Below are 18,965 nucleotides of genomic sequence, written 5' to 3' on the forward strand. Positions count from 1 at the left end.
TCCTCAGCAAAGGATCGTCCTGCTCTCCCTCTGGGATCAGTCACTGTCTCAGACCACCTGAGACTGATCTACCCAGTATACTCTAGGGTTAGCTCAGGTTATCACACTCTCCTTATCAATTGACATCCCCTCCAATGAAGGTGCCTGAGCTGCAGTGATGGACGGGTGTGTAAGGACGCAGGTTTGGACTGTTGTTGGGGCTCAGAATCTGCCATAACTTGTCTTGTGGGAAGGGTGCGGTGGTATGGTTGTGAAATATTCTGCGCCCTAATCAGAAGCCTGCTAGCTAGGCTTATAGCTCTCTTTGCCCTTGCCTACATCCCAAATGGCACCCTATTTTCTATATAGTACACTACATTTGACCAGGGCCTATAGGGCTCTACTCGAAAGTAGTGCACAGGTCTTTGTCATGAGGTGTCAGGATTAAACCCCTCTAATGACTCTCACACACAGTCATGCCATCCTTCAGCTGTTCAGTGCCCACCTCTACCCATCCGTGAAGAAAGAGAACAAGAGTGCTTTGAAAACAGACAAAACAAACAAATATGAAGAAAAGAGGATGACGATAATTTGTTATTGGTCCTCTTTCACTCGTTCCCTTCCCAGAACGCTACGTTCTTCTAATCCTAAAACTAGGGTGTGAGTCTATAACTGTGTTGTGTCTCTTTAAGCTCGACTAACTGTCCCACGCAGCCCCACCTCCGCCCCAAACCATCGAGTCGGAGGTGAGAAAAGCGTAGAAGCTTTTAGCACGGGAAAAGGTTCAGTGACTTTTTGCACATTTTTTGAGTCTCTCTCTTTGGAGGACAACTTTATTTGTGTTTGAATAGACGGCCTAGTCTTCTCCGTAGCTGGGGGATAGAGGCCTGAAATCTGTCATCTATCATAACAGATACAGTGTGTTTGCTGTGGCTGATGACAGGGACATGTGTGTTTTGTTGTGTGTATGTTACTGCCTGAAACAACAGTGTGTGTGTGTGTGTGTGTGTTTTGAAAACCTTCCCCGTGTTCAATGTGATGTACGGCTCCTAGCTATGCCCAAGGCCAGAACACACCATCCTCTGTACAGTGTGGTTAATGATATAATACTGTGTAAATATGTGGCACATGTGTGAACTGGGAGTGTGTGTATGTAAACATGTGTGTGTGTGTGTGTGTATGTCTGTGCACTGACGCACACACGCACGCATACACACACCAAACAAGCTGATTTGAAATGTTTGAATAGGTAAAAGCTATCTTGAGATTTGTTATTTCAAGATGGAATCCGCCTTACGGGGAACAGCGCCCGTGTCTGCCCGGCGGCCATTGTTTTTGCTTTGTTGAAGGAGCAGAGGTGAGGAGCGTACTGCAACGTGGTAAAATAAATAAATACATACAAATGCAGCTCATACCCTGCTGCTCTGTCGCGCGTGCAATGTTGTCGGAGGGAAAGAAAACAGGCTTCGCCGTTTGCAGTGACTTCTTTGTCGTTGTTATATTGCAAACGGTTTCACCGCTGAAGATTCCAGCTGTAACCTGTTCCAGTTCTATCAGACCAGGAGAGGGCACAGTGGGAGTAAACAACCATAACATATTGAGACACACCCGATGGCAGAGATTATGGTCTAACCACAGCCTGAGGTTAGCAGGTTAGCATTTTCCCTCATAAATCTTGTTCTGGAGGCAGCTCTTAACCCTAAACTTAAATTAAGACCAAAAAGCACATTTTCTTTTGTTTTCATATGTTTTTTTTTAATTTTTGACTTTGCAGCTGGCCCATCCAGCGGAAATCGCTCAGTGCTGCCTCCAGGACAAGACTCATCCCAATAAACTTCAACCTGCGAAGAATGGAGCCTTTATAGTCTCACTAGAGTCTACCACAGTCAGGTAGGACAGGCAGAGGAAGAGGAGAGGGGGAGGAGGGGAGGGGAGAGGAGGGGAAGGGAAGACAGAGGCAGCAATTCGGCCGACACACCTTTGACAGACAGTGGAGAGAGAGAGAGAAGGGAGAGAGGGGAAGGAAGAGAGAGAGAGAGAGAGAGAGAGAGGGAGTGTGGATCAATAGACCTGTTCAACCAGATCAAAGAACATGTTGAGTTTGTTAACTCCAGGGCTGCTGCATGTGCAGTTTGCGTGTATGTGCGTTTGTGCGTGCGTGCGTGAATGCGTGTGCGTACGAAACCACTGGTGTGAGACTTAGTGTTCTACACGGTGCCTCCAGCTGTGTATTCACAGTATTCGAGCTGGAGCTCCAAGCTGCTCAACAACATCATCATCTAGTAATGGAACACTCTCACGTCTACTACACTGACAAACATTTATATACAGCTCAGATATTTCATTTACACGTGAACTCTCTGACTCTGAATTATTTTAACAGAAAGTTTATTTTCTGTGTGATGGACAGAGTGTGCGAGTGCATGTGAGACGCGCGCGTGTGTGTGTGTGTGTGTATGTGCGGTTTACGTGCACACGTGCATGTGATGTGAGGGCACTAGGTCCTGTTTTTCGGCTGCAGTGTGTTTTCATTAAAGGGTCTGTCATCACTTAACCCCTGAACTCTAAGCCTCTCAGGGTCAGTGGCCTGCAGGCTAGAGTAAGGGGCGGATCACAGTCACACCGTTTCTCTCTGTGTGGTTATGATGTTGTGTCGGTGTGCAATGTGGGTGATGTAGTTGTGTTGCGTCTATCAGCTTGGCGTGTTTCTCAGAGTCAACAGGAAGGTGGGGAACATAAGCCTATGCGGCAACAGAGAGACGTTTGTCGTGCCTCACCACACACGTGTGACTACATAGCTGTGTGACGTATATTTGTTACGTAGCAGTTTGTGTAGTCGTCAGTTTGACTGTTGGCCGTCAGTGATTAGAGAGAGTAGATACACACGGAGGCTATTTCTGAGAACACACACACGCACACACACATCAATTTTATTGAAATCTCTCTCTACACCAACAAGCCTTGATTGAGTTTGTATTGCATAACGAGACACCTATGCTGTGTGTATGTGTGTGTGTGACTTTGTGTTAAAGTTCATACTGTACCCTTTTCTGTATTCTGTGTGGGTGTGTGTGGGTGTGTGAGCCTGCCTGTATGGGAATGTGTCAGTCAGAGGTTGAGAGAGATGAGTAATCTGAGCTATAGGTAACCATGCTACTCACACCTCACTCAGTGATAACCCCTCAAGGTTATGCTTGCCTCACCTCTCCTGTCCTGTCCTCCTGTCCTGTCCTCTCTCTCTCTCTCTCTCTCTCTCTCTCTCTCTCTCTCTCTCTCTCTCTCTCTCTCTCTCTCTCTCTCTCTCTCTCTCTCTCTCTCTCTCTCTCTCTCTCTTTCCCCTCAGCACACCTGTGTCTGGAACCAGCCTCCTCTAACTAACACTGACTCACCTTAACACCTCAAGTTTTACAGTCCTGACTACAACACACACACACACACACACACTCACACACACACACACTCCCTGGTCGTGAAATATGGAGTTTGGTTTTAAATCACCAGGAACCTACAGTGGTGGTGATATTTTGACAGGCTCCAGGGAGGGTGCAGAGCTCTATTAAAGTCTATAAATTGTTATTGGTCAAACTGTGGGAAGAAGAACCTTTTCTCTTTCCACGCCCTCAGACCAAGGGAGGGGTTTGCTTTCAAACGAGGGAAAGACAGGGAAAGAGCCAGATGGAGAGAAGGAGGGGGGAGAGAGAGAGGGAAAGGTGATCGGTAGGCGTAATGAAGATGAAAGGAAAAGACAAGAATAAAGAGAGACAGGTAGGAGAGATGGGGATGTGAAGGATAGGAAAGGAGAATGAGAGGAGAGAAGAGGGGAGAGAAGAGGAGGAGAGAAGAATAGAGAGAAGAGGGGGAGAGAAGAAGAGAGAGAAGAGGAATAGAGAAGAAGAGAGAGAAGAGGGGGAGAGAAGGAGAGAAGAGAGGGAGAGAAGAAAGAGAAGAGAGGGAGAGAAGAAGAGAGAGAAGAGAGGGAGAAAAGAAGAGAGAAGAGAGGGAGAGAAGAAAAGACAAGAAGAGAAGAAGAGAGAGAAGAGATTGAGAGAAGAAGGGCAGAGAGAATGGTAAGGGAGAGGCAAAAATGAGTTACAATAAATTATTGGATAAAGAGTTGGAGGGAAGAGAAAGGGGGGGAAAGGAAGTTTAGAACGCGGGGAAAAGCGGGATAGGGGGAGAGAGTGAGCGAGCGGGAGGGGTAAAAGGGAGGGAACGGGAAAAGAGAGGGAGGGAGAGATGATTGTTTCAGGACCACTGGTGGTTTCATGTTTCTCCTCTGCCCTGCAGCTTTCCATTCTCCCGCTTTCGTGCCGACTGACTGACTCTCTCTCTCCCTCCTTCCCTCCCTCCCTCCCTCCTTCCCTCCCTCTCTCTCGCTCTCTCTCTCTCCTCCGCCCACTTGCAGGCAAGCCTCTCCACGCTGTAGGAGATTACTAAGAGGAAGACTTCAGACTCACTGAGGAGAACACAAAGAGAAGGAGGGATACAGACAGGGAAGAAAGAAAGAAACTCTGCAAGGTATGTCGAGCTCCACACATACATTCTCTTCTCCTCTCAGATGGATAGAAGGGCAGGAAGAAAAGAGAAGGTTTCTGATTTCGCTTTCGCTCTCTCTCTCTCTCTCTGGGATTCTCCGTTCCGTTGTTTCCCTGTTGGCTGATGTAGTCGTGCTCTCTGATCTGTATTCTGTGTTTTGTGTGTGTGTTCTGTGTACCATGTTTAGTCAGAGTGCTGCTGATGTGAAGGGAGGAATTAAACCATGCCGCTAGGGTAGGAATAGTGAAGTTATGTGTATGAGTGAATGCGTGTGTGTGTACACATTCAGATGTTATGCATGTGTGTTGCATGTGTGCGAGTGTAAGTGGGGGTCGACGTGTACGTGTGTGTATATGAATGTGAGTTGGCGGTGTAACAGTAGGTGTGATTGCAGATGTCAGTTGTCTAGACAGTGAGGTAGGCGCTAGTCATCTTGTTGATGTATGGAGGCAGGTCTGTCTGCCAGGGGATCAACAACCCTACCTAAACATCCATTGACTAAATAGAGGATACATTATGCATTCGTAGGACATACATAGTGGACATACTACGCACATACATAACAATACACAGCACATACAAGAATACACAGTTTTAGGTTAAAAACTTTTCACCGGTTTCCTGGAGAATTCAAGAACCTCATTGCTCATTTCCTTTAAGAACAAATATTGTATACATAATATTGCATTCATTCACTAAACCAAACAGAAAGAACTTTGGTTGCAGAAAGCATATACACCCATATCAATATCCACTAATAGATTGTTAGCCAACACACTGGTGCATATGATTTTAGTCCTATGCTGGAGGCTTGGTTAGTAATTACTATTGAATAGGGCCCAGCCAGTGTGCAGGTGTGGAGTATAGTACCAGGTTTCCCTCTCATTTGTCTGCTGCAGGTTGCGTCCCAAATGGCACGACGGGCTCTGGTCAAAAGTATGTCACTATGTAGGGAATAGGAAGCCATTTGGGACACAGAGTTTTACTGCGGTGTTCACCCTTACTCGGGGACCTATAACCATCAGGCTTTAAACAGCCATGGTCTGCTCTCTCCTCTCACATTACCAGGTGGCTGGGTTGCTTGCTAGGCTGTTTTTAGCCTAGCTTTCTTACTGCAATCAAGAGTTCAGCATGTGGTTTTGGTTTAGAAGGTCTGTGTCTGTGTGTGTGTGTGAGAGAGTGTGTGTAAGAGAGTGTGTGTGTCTGTTTGTGTCTGTGTGTATGTGTGAGAGAGTGTGTGTGTGTGTGTGTGTGTGTGTGTGTGTGTGTGTGTGTGTGTGTGTGTGTGTGTGTGTGTGTGTGTGTGTGTGTGTGTGTGTGTGTGTGTGTGTGTGCTTATGTTCATTCCAATCTGGCTAGCACTGTAGCAGTAGCACAACAACTCCGTCGCTCAAGTCCTCCTCGATGATGATGTTCATTTTTATTAGCGTCCGTGGCTAACCCACAGCCCACATGCTGTCCCCTTTCGTTTGGATGCTAGCGAGGCGGCTAATTGCACATCCAAATGCTATCCCCTCAATTTAGCATTTGGTTGCTAATTTGTAATTACCACGTGCACCAATAAAGGCCCCTCCTGTCAGCAATCATCATTATATAGGGCAAACATGTGCGTGGCTGTTCTCAGAAAACGTTAATGTATCGCTCGCTCTCTCTCTTTCTCTCTCCTCCTCCCTCCCTCAAGGACTTCCTCTGCCTCTATCTTGGCGTTAGGTTTAGCATGCTAATTGCTCAGGTATATATAGGCTTAGAGGAAATGCCAAGGTGCTTATTAGGTTTGGGCAGCTAGCCACGAGCCACCATTATCCTTAGCAGAGAGAGAGAGAGAGAGAGGGTGAGAGGGAGAGAGAGAGAGAGAGAGAGAGAGAGAGAGAGAGAGAGAGAGAGAGAGAGAGAGAGAGAGAGAGAGAGAGAGAGAGAGAGAGAGAGAGAGGATTAAAGCAGGTGGGGTGTCACTAATGACAGGCCTCAGATCAGCCCTGGCAGTGCCACTGTCTAATTATACTACATAGCCTTAACCACCACACAGAGAACAGAGGACCACAAACTAACCACAGGCAGCAGATCACTGGTCTGGCACTGGCCTGTTGGGAGCATTATCAGTGTCATAGCTAGAGTGTACTGTAATTGCAGTGGTTGTTCTACTGGTCCAAACTGGTCATTTTCTTATGGCTATATTTAAACTTCTGACAATGGAAATGTTGTCTGAACTGTTACGCAATATCCTGAGCTTTTTGTTTTCCTTTATGATTGGGTTAGGGGCTGGTTCCTATGGACTGATGATGAGGATTCAAATTCCGTTCGTAGGTAGAAAGTGCCATACTGCCATCCTTTATAGCATGGTCATAGAGTGAGAAGTGATTTGGTGGAGGTCTGGCACAGGCCTGGCAGAGCTCCATGGTTAGGCTGCTGTCTGACACGACCATGCCCACCAAGGTGATCTTAGCGCTGGGTAAAGGCTGCCCAGGCAGCAGCATAGCCTGGTGGTCTGAGTTTGGCACCACTGTCCAGGTTAGGACAGACAGACAAAGACCTAGGACCTGGTAGATGATGGATGACAGAGAGGAGAAGAATACTGCTCTTGTACCCAATGAATAGAGGCCTTCTCTCTGTGTGTCTGTGTCTGTGTGTGTGTTTGTGTGTCTGTGTATGTGTGTGTGTGTGTGTGTGTGTGTGTGTGTGTGTGTGTGTGTGTGTGTGTGTGTGTGTGTGTGTGTGTGTGTGTGTGTGTGTGTGTGTGTGTGTGTGTGTGTGTGTGTGTGAGGGAATGCCCGCCATGAGGGCACCATTTCCTGTTTCACTGCCAGCTCCTGAAAGACCAATTTATACCTTGACTTTCGGGAAGAATCTTCTGCTGCTCAGGCAGATTTCCAGATTATTTGGAGAGGGGAACAGGCAACAACCCCCCACTGGGGACAGAACCTGTCTTTCTTTAGATAGAACCACTTGACATATTGCTGTGTTTATCCAACTAGGTCTCACAGTCTCACATCAGAATTAGACGTTCATCCATGTTTCTCAAAGTTGCTGCAAACGTCAAATTTAGAAGCATTTAAGGTTACGTTTAGGCATTGACTCAGAATTGTAAGGTTAGTCATTAACTCCAAATGGTTACGGTAATGGTAAATGTTTGCCATAACTTAAAATAAATCTCAAAAACAACTTTCTATCGCTGGATTAGAATTGGTGGTTTCCACGTCATCTCCCGAAGTCCTCAGACATGGACGGACGTCGAACACTGACTTGTATCACGGGTGTCCTGGCTGGTTTCATCACCATAAAAAGAGCTCTTGGCGTCATGTGCTGCCCATGTTTTCATCCAAAGCCCTGGCGGTTCAGCCCATAGTGATTGAGTGGTCTAACCAAACAAAGAAAGCAGTGAGGTAGAGAGAATGGGCCCTGGTAAAAAGTAGCGAATAGGGTATGTTTTACATTTACATGTAGTCATTTAGCAGACGCTCTTATCCAGAATGACTTACATTCATCTTAAGATAGCTAGGTGGGACAAACACATATCACAGGCATAGAAAGTACATAGAAAGAAAGCCAAGTATTTTATACTGTATTTGAGATTCTTCAAAGTAGCCACCCTTTGACTTGATGACAGCTTTGCACACTCTTGGCATTCTCTCAACCAGCTTCATGAGGTAGTCCTCTGGAATGTATTTCAATTATTTAACAGGTGTGCCTTGTTAAAAGTGAATTTGTGGAATTTCTTTACTTCTTAATGCGTTGGAGCCCAATCATTTGTGTTGTGATAAGGTAGGGGTGGTATACAGGAGATAGCCCTATTTGGTAAAAGACCAAGTCCATCTTATGCCAAGAACAGCTCAAATAAGCAAAGAGAAACGACAGTCCATCATTACTTTAAGACATGAAGGTCAGTCGATCTGTAAAATTTCACGAACTTTGAAGTGCAGTCGCAGAGACCATCAAGCGCTATGATGAAACTGGCTCTCATAAGGACCATCACAGGAAAGGAAGACACAGAGTTACCAGCAGAGGATACGTTCATTAGAGTTACCAGCATCAGAAATTGCAGTCCAAATAAATGCTTCACAGAGTTCAAGTAACAGACACATCTCATCATCAACTGTTCAGAGGAAACTGTGTGAATCATGCCTTCATGGTCAAATTGCTGCAAAGAAACCACTACTAAAGGACAAAAATAATAATAAGGTACTTGCTTTAGCCAAGAAACACGAGCAATGGATATTAGACTGGTGGAAATCTGTCCTTTGGTCTGATTTGTCCAAATTTGAGATTTTTGGTTCCAACCGCTGTGTCATTGTGAGATGCAGAGTAGGTGAACGGATGATCTCCGCATGTGTGGTTCCCACCGTGAAGCATGGAGGAGGAGGTGTGATGGTGTGGGAGTGCTTTGCAGGTGACACTGTCAGTGATTTATTTATAATTCAAGGCACACTTAACCAGCATGGCTACCACAGCATTCTGCAGTGATATGCTATCCCATCTAGTTTGCGCTTAGTGGGACTATAATTTGTTTTTCAACAGGACAATGACCCAACACACCTCCAGGCTGCTATTTGACCAAGAAGGAGAGTGATGGAGCGCTGTATCAGATGACCTGACCTTTACAATAACCCGACCTCAACCCAATTGAGATGGTTTGGGATGAGTTGGACTGCAGAGTGAAAGAAAAGCAGCCAAGTGCTCAGCATATGAAGGGACTCATTCAAGACTGTTTGAAAAGTATTCCAAGTGAAGCTGGTTGAGATAATGCAAAGAGTGTGCAAAGCTGTCATCAAGGCAAAGGGTGCCTACTTTGAAGAATCTGAAATATAAAATATATTTTGATTTGTTTAACACTTTTTCGGTGACTACGTGATTCCATATGTGGTATTTCATAGTTTTGATGTCTTCACTATTATTATACAATGTAGAAAATAGTAATAATAAAGAAAACCCCTTGAATGAGTAGGTGTGTCCAAACTTTTGACTGGTACTGTACAATTTTTTACCATTTTTGTTAAAACATTTTTGGGGGTGCGGGGTTCGATGTGAAGAGGAGTATTATTTAAGATACTGTTTGAAGAGGTAGAGTTTCAGATGTTTTCAGAAGATGGGCAGGGACTCTGCTGTCCTAGCTTCAGGGGGAAGCTGGTTCCACTATTGGGGTGCCAGGACAGAGAAGAGCTTGGACTGGGCTGAGCGGGAGCTGCCCTCCCGTAGTGGTGGGATGGCTAAGACACCTGAGGTGGCAGAACAGAGTGTTCTTGCTGTTCCCTATGTAAGCACCATGGTCTTGTAGTGGATGCGCACTTCAACTGGAAGCCAGTGGAGTGTGCGGAGGAGCGGGGTGACATGACAGAACTTGGGAATGTTAAAAACCAGGTGGGCTGCAGCGTTCTGGATAAGTTGCAGGGGTTTGATGGTACAAGCGAGGAGACCAGCCAACAGAGAGTTGCAGTAGTCCAGACGGGAGAGGACAAGTGCCTGGATTAGGACCTCCACCGCGTCCTGTGTGAGGTAGGGTCGTACTCTACGGATGGTGTAAAGCATGAAACTGCAAGAGAGAATGACAGGTTGTTGTCCAGGGTCATGCCAAGGTTCTTTGCACTCTGGGAGGGCGACACTGTGGAGTTGTCAACCGTGATGGAGAGGTCTTTGAGTTCCGTCTTGTCGAGGTTGAGCTTGAGGTGGTGGGCTGACAGCCAAGTTGAGATATCCGCCAGGCACGCATGGATGCATGTTGCCACCTGGGTGTCAGAAGGGGGGAAGGAGAAAAGTAGTTGACTGTGATCCGCATAGCAATGATAGGAGAGACCATGGATATGATTGAGCCGAGTGACTTGGTGTATAGAGAGAAGACGAGAGGGCCTAGAACCGAGCCCTGGGGGACACCAGTAGTCAGAGTATGTGTTGCAGACAAAGATTCTCTCCACGTCACCTGGTAGGAGCGGTCTGCCAGGTAGGATGCAATCCAAGAGTGTTCAGAGCCTGAGATGCCCAGCTCTGAGAAGGTGGAGAGGAGGATCTGATGGTTCACGGTGTCAAAGGCAGCGGATAGATCTAAGAGGATGAAAACAGAGGAGAGAGTCAGCTTTGGCAGTGCGGCGAGCCTCTGTGACACAGAGAAGAGCAGACTCGGACGAGTGACCCGTCTTGAAGCCTGACTGGTTTGGGTCAAGAAGATCGTTCTTAGAGAGATAACGAGAAAGTTGATCAGATACAGCAGATACAGTGTTTTAGAAAGAAAAGAAAGAATGGATACAGGTCTATAGTTTTTGCCATCAGTTGAGTCGAGTGTTAGTTTCTTGAGGAGGAGAGCAATTTGGGCCTTTTTGAAGTCAGAGGGGACGCAGCCAGTGGTCAGGGATGAGTTGAGGGAAGTGAGGAATGGGAGAAGGTCTCCAGAGATGTTCTGGAGAAGGGAGGAGGGGATGGGGTCGAGCAGGCAGGTTGTCAGGCGGCAAGACTTCACTAGTCACAAGATGTCATCTGGAGAGAGAGGGGAGAAAGAGGTCAAGGTCGTAGTGTAGTTCTGTGTGAGTGAGACCAATAGGCAGAGTAAATGAGTAGCGGATGTCATCAACCTTTTTTTCAAAGTGGTTAACAAAGTCGTCGGCAGAGAGGGAGGAGGGAGAGGGAGGGGGTGGAAGACTAAGGAGGGAGGAGAAGGTGGAAAATAGTTTCCTAGAGAAATTTAGAGTGGTAGAAAGTGGCTTTAGCAGAGGACACAGAGGAAGGTAGGTAGATGGTAGAAAGGACGGAGTCTGTTACCATTTGGGATGCACCCCAGGTCAGATCTAGCCTTCCCACACCTCCCACATGGAACCTTTTAAAACAGGGCTTCCCAAACTGAATTCAGGACCCACTAGTGGACCCTGCTGGCCACATGTGGGTTGTTACTAAAGACCTGTTTTGTTTATTTGTTGGGTCACATGAAAATGAAAAAGGTTTTAGGAGGTTAAGAGTGGGTAGGCGGAAGTGGCTAAGGTTAAGTGGTTATGATGTGGGAAAGAACTTAACCAAAGAGCTGCAGACTGTGGGAGGACTTCATTTTAATTACAGTACTAAAAACATCAGCTAGGCTATATAAGAGCACTGCTGGTTGTCTTCACTGCCCTCTGAGAACCACACACTTAGAACGTCCTCAGACCCAAACCGAGTTATGATTACCGATTACCACTCAGAACCCTGCCCCACCCTGCACTAATTAGAGCCTAGAGTACAGTGTGCTTGTGTGTGTGTGTGAGTTCGTGCATGCGTGTGTGTGTGTGTCATCGGACCCCCCCCTCTATCTCACACCTATTAGTGTAATTATGAGTCTAACGCTAAATTGTCAACGCCTGCAGGTCCACAAAGAGAAGAAGAAAGAGAGGAAAAGAGGGATGATTGAATAGACAAACAGAGCTCACAGCTCATAGCTGTGTAGTGAGTCACACATTAGGCCAGCAGCAACCTGTTATGGCCAGTCCCAGTCTGTCTGTCTCTAGGGAGACGGGGATGGAGAGGAGGATGAGGGGAGGAGAAGAATAGAGGAAAGAGGAGGAGGATAAAGGGAAGGTGGAGTGAAGGAGAATAGAGACTTCAAACAGATAATAAGAGGGGAGGGGGGGAGGAGGAGTTTAGAGGAGAGAGGAGGAGGATGGGGTAGTGGTGTGTGTGTGTGTGTGTGTGTGTGTGTGTGTGTGTGTGTGTGTGTGTGTGTGTGTGTGTGTGTGTGTGTGTGTGTGTGTGTGTGTGTGTGTGTGTGTGTGTGTGTGTGTGTGTGTGTGTGTGTGTGTGTGTGTGCGTGCGTGCGTGCTTTTTGGATGTTGAACACCAGGAGGAAGACAGGTCTTTTGTTACAACATGATGGCCTGTGGCTATGGAATAAGTGGGTGATGACAACCAAATTCAACGTCAGCTTCTGACTGGGTTATGATGTCTCAGCGACATGGTCAGCATTGTGGCGACAGGGTGTACGTGTTGACCTCTTAGAGGAGAGAAAAGAACTCACACACACGCAGGAGGAGTCACATGGTATTACAGCATTATGCACACCTTACCCGAACTACTCTCTCACAGCAGTGATATGCATCTGTGTGTTTGCGTGTTTCCGTGTGTGTGTGTTTCCGTCGGTGTGTGTGTGTGTGTGTGTTCAGAGGGACCGCCGTCTCCAGCTGTATGACGTTGAGATGACCACACATTCCTGTAGTTCCAGAAACCTGTCTCTACCTGTTCCACACTCAGCAGGAGAGGATGACCCCTCCCTCACTCCCTCGCCTTCTCCTCCCTCCACCTCCACCCGTACTCCCTCTTCTTCCTTTAAACATAATATAGGCCTTCAGCATGTCCTGCAGTAAGGTAGTTATCACAAGCCAAGGTGAGATAGACCGTGCTTAATATATTACACCTGTATCAGAACCTTCATTTTACACTGTAAAAAGCCTTGAGCCCCCTCAAGGCTTAATGAGAGAACGCAGCGGGTGTGTGTGTGCATGTGTGCATTTCTGTGTGTGCGTAATTACGAACGCCCCGTGACTGGCTGAAACCCACACAGTGAGCGGACACACGTTTGCCTTGCGGTTGTGTTGCTCTACAGATTAGCACTAAATTAACACCTAATGGTCGGCAGAGAAAACAAAGGATGGGGCCCTGGAATGTTATAATTGGCCAGGGAGAAGGGGAGAAGGGGGGAGAGGACGGAAAAAGGAAAGAAAGAGAAAAGGAGGAGATTTGTGGCTCTCTGGGTGCTATTGAATCCCAAGGGAGAGGGACGGAGAGAGGAAGGAAGAATAGAAAGAGAGAGAGACCTCAGGCTGTGGTGTGGTCAGACTGTTATAAATCAAGGTTTAGGTATGTGTGTTTATGTGTGCGTGTGTTTGTGTGTGTATGTGTGTGTGTGTGTGTGTGTTTGTGTGTGTATGTATGCGTGTGTATCAAAACAGCTCGCGAAACATTCTTACTTAAGTTGATTTGAAGTTGGGTCACTGACTGGTGAAGGTTCACGAGGCCAAGCATCCGTATGGAGATTCGGATCTTCTGTGGTAAAGGCTGACAAATAAGGCCTCTTGTGTTATTGTGAATCCAAATAAAGTAATATGTTTACAACGACAGTGAAGTGTTCCATGTCTATAGTCTGGCTATTGATGGAGTCACTGTTGCAACATCTGTGTGTGTGTGTGTGTGTGTGTGTGTGTGTGTGTGTGTGTGTGTGTGTGTGTGTGTGTGTGTGTGTGTGTGTGTGTGTGTGTGTGTGTGTGTGTGTGTGTGTGTGTGTGTGTGTGTGTGTGTGTGTGCATGCTGTATATATGTCTGTGGGGACAATGAACGGTCGGGTCATTTTTAATCAGGTCAGCGGAGACTGTCCATCTGCACTGTTTCATAATTCACCCTGTTCAGATAGGACCGATACTCTTTCAACGCTCCTTTCGCTCCTCGTGGATGAAGTGTGTTTTAGCTCCTTAGCTCCATGGTGTTTTAGATGGATTCACAGACCTTGGGTTTCATTGTGATACACAGTCACTTTTGGCCTAGTGCATTACTCTACAGTATAGTTGACCAGATGCTATCTAATATTGTAAGTGGCTTGCTTGATATAATGTTTGCTAGCTCTGGTCCAGGGAATGTGCACTAGCGACCTGGACCAGATCTAAACAATAGCTAACGTTCTCAGCAAACAAAACAACAAATGGATTAGATAACTTGCAGCCTGGTTGGGAAATTCATGTTGTGTTCATGACCTGCTGATGGACTGTTGATATGGATCTCACTGTTGAATATGATTTAAGAGTGTTTCTTAAGGGATGTTGAAAAAAGGGGGGGGTCTGCCAAAGATATGCGCAATTATATTTGCAACCAATTAGCAAAGTTCCTATACTACCAACGGAATGCAGTGCTTGCCATCGCTTTTGCTCATATATGGCAGAATTATAGACACTCACAGTAAACCTGGTGTTATTTTGGCTTTCTGCCATGCCTCACAAAAACAAACCTTGTAAACCTCTCCTCCCCTACCTCGCGTCGAAGATAACATCGTGGCCTGCTCTCATTTGGCAGCATCCCTCCCTGGCTTATGAATGAAGCAGAACACAACGTAGGCTATACACTCTGCATTCTGCCGGAGAGATAGTGAACGTTGGAAAATGAGCAGTGTCAATGAGAAACCGTCTCCACTAGTACAGCTGAGTCTTTGTGTGTGGGGAGCTCTTAGAAAACAGTGTAAAGGAAAACAGAACCATACTAGTGTGCCCTGGACTATCAGAGAGACCACAGTGAGTTACGTGGACAGGGCTGAGGAAGAGTTTGTATAGCGGGAATGACAAGCGGAGACAGTATCTCCAGGCTGTTGAGATTGAAGGTAATGCACTAGACTGGAGCTCTACATTGTGCTGCGTTTGACCACGTTAATGTTTCTTGCCACAGCTTAGTATTACTGGGCCGGAACCAATCAGAACCAACCGGAACCAATGACTAAGCTGTGGCAAGAAACGTTAACTGGTCACTCACAATGCAAAGCAATGTAGAGCTCCAGTCGAGTGCATTACCTTCCAACCAGTTATGTTGTACAAACCATTATAGTTTGAACGCCATGTGGCATCAGACTCAGAAGCCTTGCTGAGACAGGTGTGGTTAAGCTGTTGATTCTCCAAGGCCTCCCTAATGCAAAGATGAAGGGAAGGAGGGAAGGAGGGTTGAGACTGACATAGCACAGCTGGAAAGGAAGACAGAGCCGGAACAGAAGGAGTGGAACGATAGATGAAAAGAAGGAAGGAGGTGGAAGAGGAATAGAAAGATAGATGGGAAGTGTGAAACAGTAGAGAGGGGCATCTGTAATGCATTAAGGGTGTGTCTGTCTGTCTGCCTGTCTGTCTGTCTGTCTGTCTGTCTGTCTGTCTGTCTGTCTGTCTGTCTGCCTGTCTGCCTGTCTGCCTGTCTGCCTGTCTGCCTGTCTGTCGGTCAGTCGTTCGCTGTCTGGGACCTTCCACGGACTTTTGGAATACACAAACCTCAATGTGTGGGCCATATGATTTTATCACTCTTTGAACAAGCTTTTGAGATTTGACCAAGCGTTTGACCAAGCTTTTGAGATTCAACAAAGTCTTCAGAGTCCTTCAGAGTTGAGTATTTTGCCATTATGTAACATTCAGTAGCCCATTAGCGCAGTCCCACATGGATAATATGCATGTGTAGTGTGTGTCTGTGTGTGTGTACCTTGCCTTGGCTGTGAAGGTTACTTGATTAGGGGTGGCCTTGGGGTCGGGTTGAGTGTTTGGCGCAACAGATAGAGTGAGATGGGGGGGGGGGGGGGGGGGGGGGTGTTAAGCTGGCCTCTGACAAGAGTTCATGATTGGAAAGGAGAAGACAGGCAGAGGAGAGGCAGGGGAGTGAGGGAGCAGACAGGGCCGAACGGATGGAGGGAGCAAGTGAAGGAGGGAGCAGATGGAGAGAAAGATGGGAATGAGCGTTGTGCTTAAATACAGCTGTCTGCTCCTCTGGGAATGTAATCCATGTGTATGTGTCTGTGTGTGTGTGCACCTTGCCTTAGCTGTGTAGGGAATATAACCCATGTGTGTGCACGAGTTCAGCTCAGGGAGAAAGAAAAAGATATTAGCCGCAAAGGAACGATTGTTTCTGCTCTCTGCCCTGTTTAAATTCCACTCATACTGGCCTCTGGACCCTGGCTCTGAGTCAACTGTCTGCAGAGAGGGAGAGAGCGAGAGGGAAAGAGAGCGAGAGAGAGGGAGGGAGGGATGGAGGGAGTGAGGGAGGGATGGAGGGAGGGAGGGAGGGAGGGAGGGAGGGAGGGAGAGTGGAGAGAGCGAGAGAGACACAGAGAGAGAGAGAGAAAGAGATGCAAAAAGAGAGGGAGAGAAAGTGGGAAGGTGGAGGACATTGTGAGTTAAATAGCGAGGGGAGTAAGCGAGTGATAGAGTGAGAGGGGAGGGTAGAGTAAGTGAGAGGGGAGGGTAGAGTAAGTGAGAGGGGAGGGTAGAGTAAGTGAGAGGGTAATAAGAGAAAGAGAGGAGAGAGGGAGAAGAGAAAATAGTGGAAAGAGAGGGCAGAGCAGACTGCATTTCCAGGCTGCGAGATAGGTGCATTAGACGGAGAATCTACTGAGAGAGTTCAAGAGAGAAAGGAGGGGGATCATGGAGGAGTCAGCAGTGAGGTAGGTCTGTCTTCATTCTGCTCTTGCACTATATATACAAAAGTATGTGGACACCCCTTCAAATTGGTGGATTCGGCTATTTCAGCCACACCAGTTGCTGACAGGTGTATAAAATCGAGCACACATCCAGTAGAATGGCCTTACTGAAGAGCTCAGTGACTTTCAACGGGGCACCGTCATAGAGGAGGCTGGAGAGCGTAGATTTAGGAAGACAGGCTCATCATAATGGCTGGACTGGAATTAATGGAAAGATACTCAAGACAATTATTACACCATTTAATTTATTCCATCCCAGTCATTACAATGAGCCTGTTCTCCGTCCTGCCAGCCACCACTGACATAAACACATGTAAACCCCTAATCACCCGGTCACATACAGTCATGAAGATTCTTACATGCATACCTATACACACTCACACGTCACGGATGCACACACAGACAAAACAAACTGTATCTGTTTGTGATGCAACCGTAGCCACGATAGAGGAGACCACGTGGACTCAATGAGAGAGAGGTGTGTGGGTATCTATGATAAACCAGGTCAGCAGTAGTGAGTGGTAGAGCATGTTAATAGTTGACCAGGTGATTGTGAACTTGCCTCCTATCTAGCTGTTCTGTTCAAGGTTTCCTTTGCTATACCTGCTCTGGCCTTCATATCAGCAGATATCATGGTAGAGTCTGTGTCCCCAATGTACTACCAACTGTTTTTAGTCGGGACACGGTTCTGGTTCTGGATCCGGACCCCCAGTCTGCCTGTTGAGTACGGCTGGACGAGGTCATCTGTATGGAGATCTTACAGTAATAAAGTGACCAATCAATGGCTAGCGGCCAGTCAATGGCATTTACTGAGTACCAATGGGCTTCAGTACCAAGAATCATTGATCCATTGGTCTTTCCTGGAGATCACCCCCTGTCAGACTGACAGTGACCACCCCCTGTCAGACTGACTAGTGATGTTACTGAGGGTGATAAGATACCCTCCTTCTCCCTGACCTCTTGTTTTTGTGGCTGGGTTCAAAGGTCAAGGGAAGGACTCCTGCCTGACTGAACCTGCTGTGAACCTACGCACAACACGGAGGCACAGACGTGCACAGACACACTCACACCAGTGGAGGTTTGTGCCGTTTAAGATGAGGGAAGATGATCATTTTTGTTTCTATTTCAGCATGTTGGATGACTGCCATTCATATTCCATTCACACAGTTCAATGTAACATCGATAGGTTTAGGCTACTACACGATACTAGAATATTCCCTGTACCCATCATGAGGTTGCGGCAACCTAGCCTATGAATGACGTTTACAACGTAGGTGCACAGGTCGAGAACATTTTGAGTAATCAAGGTGACAGACTGTGACACGTTCAATACCACCTTGCACACTCTTGCCTGCATATAGCTGATCTAGGGTGTAATCATTAGTCCAACAGTTGTAAACAAGTATTTCTATTGGGCAAATTCAGGCATGTTTATTCCATTTACTTCCATTTAAGAAATGTTTTTCAACAGAATCGGCGCAATGAATACACCCCTGATCACACGCAAACACAGTTCACTTTCATAGCAGCCACATGTAAACAGCTCATTGTATATATAATTCCTTCTTGCATCTGTTTACGCGCTCTCCTCCTCTCACCCTTTCCCATTCGCTCGTGGACTTCAGTGCACAACACATCAGTTGTCTGTTACCAGGAAGAAAAAAAAATTCTAAGCCAAACCTTCATATCATGAACGCTAACCACTACACACAGCCTACATTGTTGGCACGTCATAGTCAACATATGTACTAGAACTAACGCGTTAGTAAACCCACTACATTCATATAGTAGTATAGTATGCTTACTTACTTACTTTATTGTGTACTTCATATTTCCTATTCTATTTCTAGTGTTTTTTTTATAGTGATACATTGTTATTGATTATTGCATTGTTGGGTTTTGAGTTTGCAAGAAAGGCATTTCACTGTACTTGTGCATGTGACTAAAACTTAAATCATGCAGTACAGTGTATAGTCAGCAGCAAGCAGTTTAGCAGTTATACTGGCGTGCCCCAGTGGCAATAAATTACTAAAACCAAAAGCTTACCTTGACTTGGAGGAGTTACAGTGTTGGATAGCCATAGCCAGCTAGATAACATAGTATAGTAGTAGTATCCCTCTCTGTTTGATCCAGGTGTTTGAGTAGGCTAGTAAGTGAAGAAATATATACTACAAAATATCTCTCTCTCTCTCTCTCTCTCTCCTTCATTTTGGAAGAAATGAGTTTGTTCAAAACTTTTCACCTATTTTCTAAGTACTAGATTCATTCTCTGATCCTTTGATTGGGTGGACAACATGTC

The 18,965-nt window shown here is 46.4% G+C and overlaps 1 protein-coding gene across 8 annotated transcripts in view; it reads left to right on the forward strand.

The window, feature by feature from the left end:
- Nucleotides 1-4,467: 4,467 nt before the first annotated feature.
- Nucleotides 4,468-18,965, forward strand: part of plekha6 (pleckstrin homology domain containing, family A member 6) — a 129,448-nt gene continuing 114,950 nt past the window's right edge. For 3 of the 8 annotated variants that reach the window (XM_039013056.1, XM_039013064.1, XM_039013073.1), the window contains exon 1: nt 16,474-16,630. In XM_039013056.1, coding sequence (XP_038868984.1) covers nt 16,611-16,630 — 20 coding nt within the window. In that variant the 5' untranslated portion in view covers nt 16,474-16,610. Of the gene's footprint in view, nt 4,498-16,471; nt 16,631-17,650; nt 17,745-18,965 lie in introns of those variants that run through there. The other 5 variants (XM_039013082.1, XM_039013099.1, XM_039013126.1 and 2 more) reach the window with 4 other exon arrangements.

This window comes from Salvelinus namaycush, chromosome 2 (genome assembly GCF_016432855.1).
Source record: "Salvelinus namaycush isolate Seneca chromosome 2, SaNama_1.0, whole genome shotgun sequence".
NCBI classification, from domain to species: domain Eukaryota; kingdom Metazoa; phylum Chordata; class Actinopteri; order Salmoniformes; family Salmonidae; genus Salvelinus; species Salvelinus namaycush.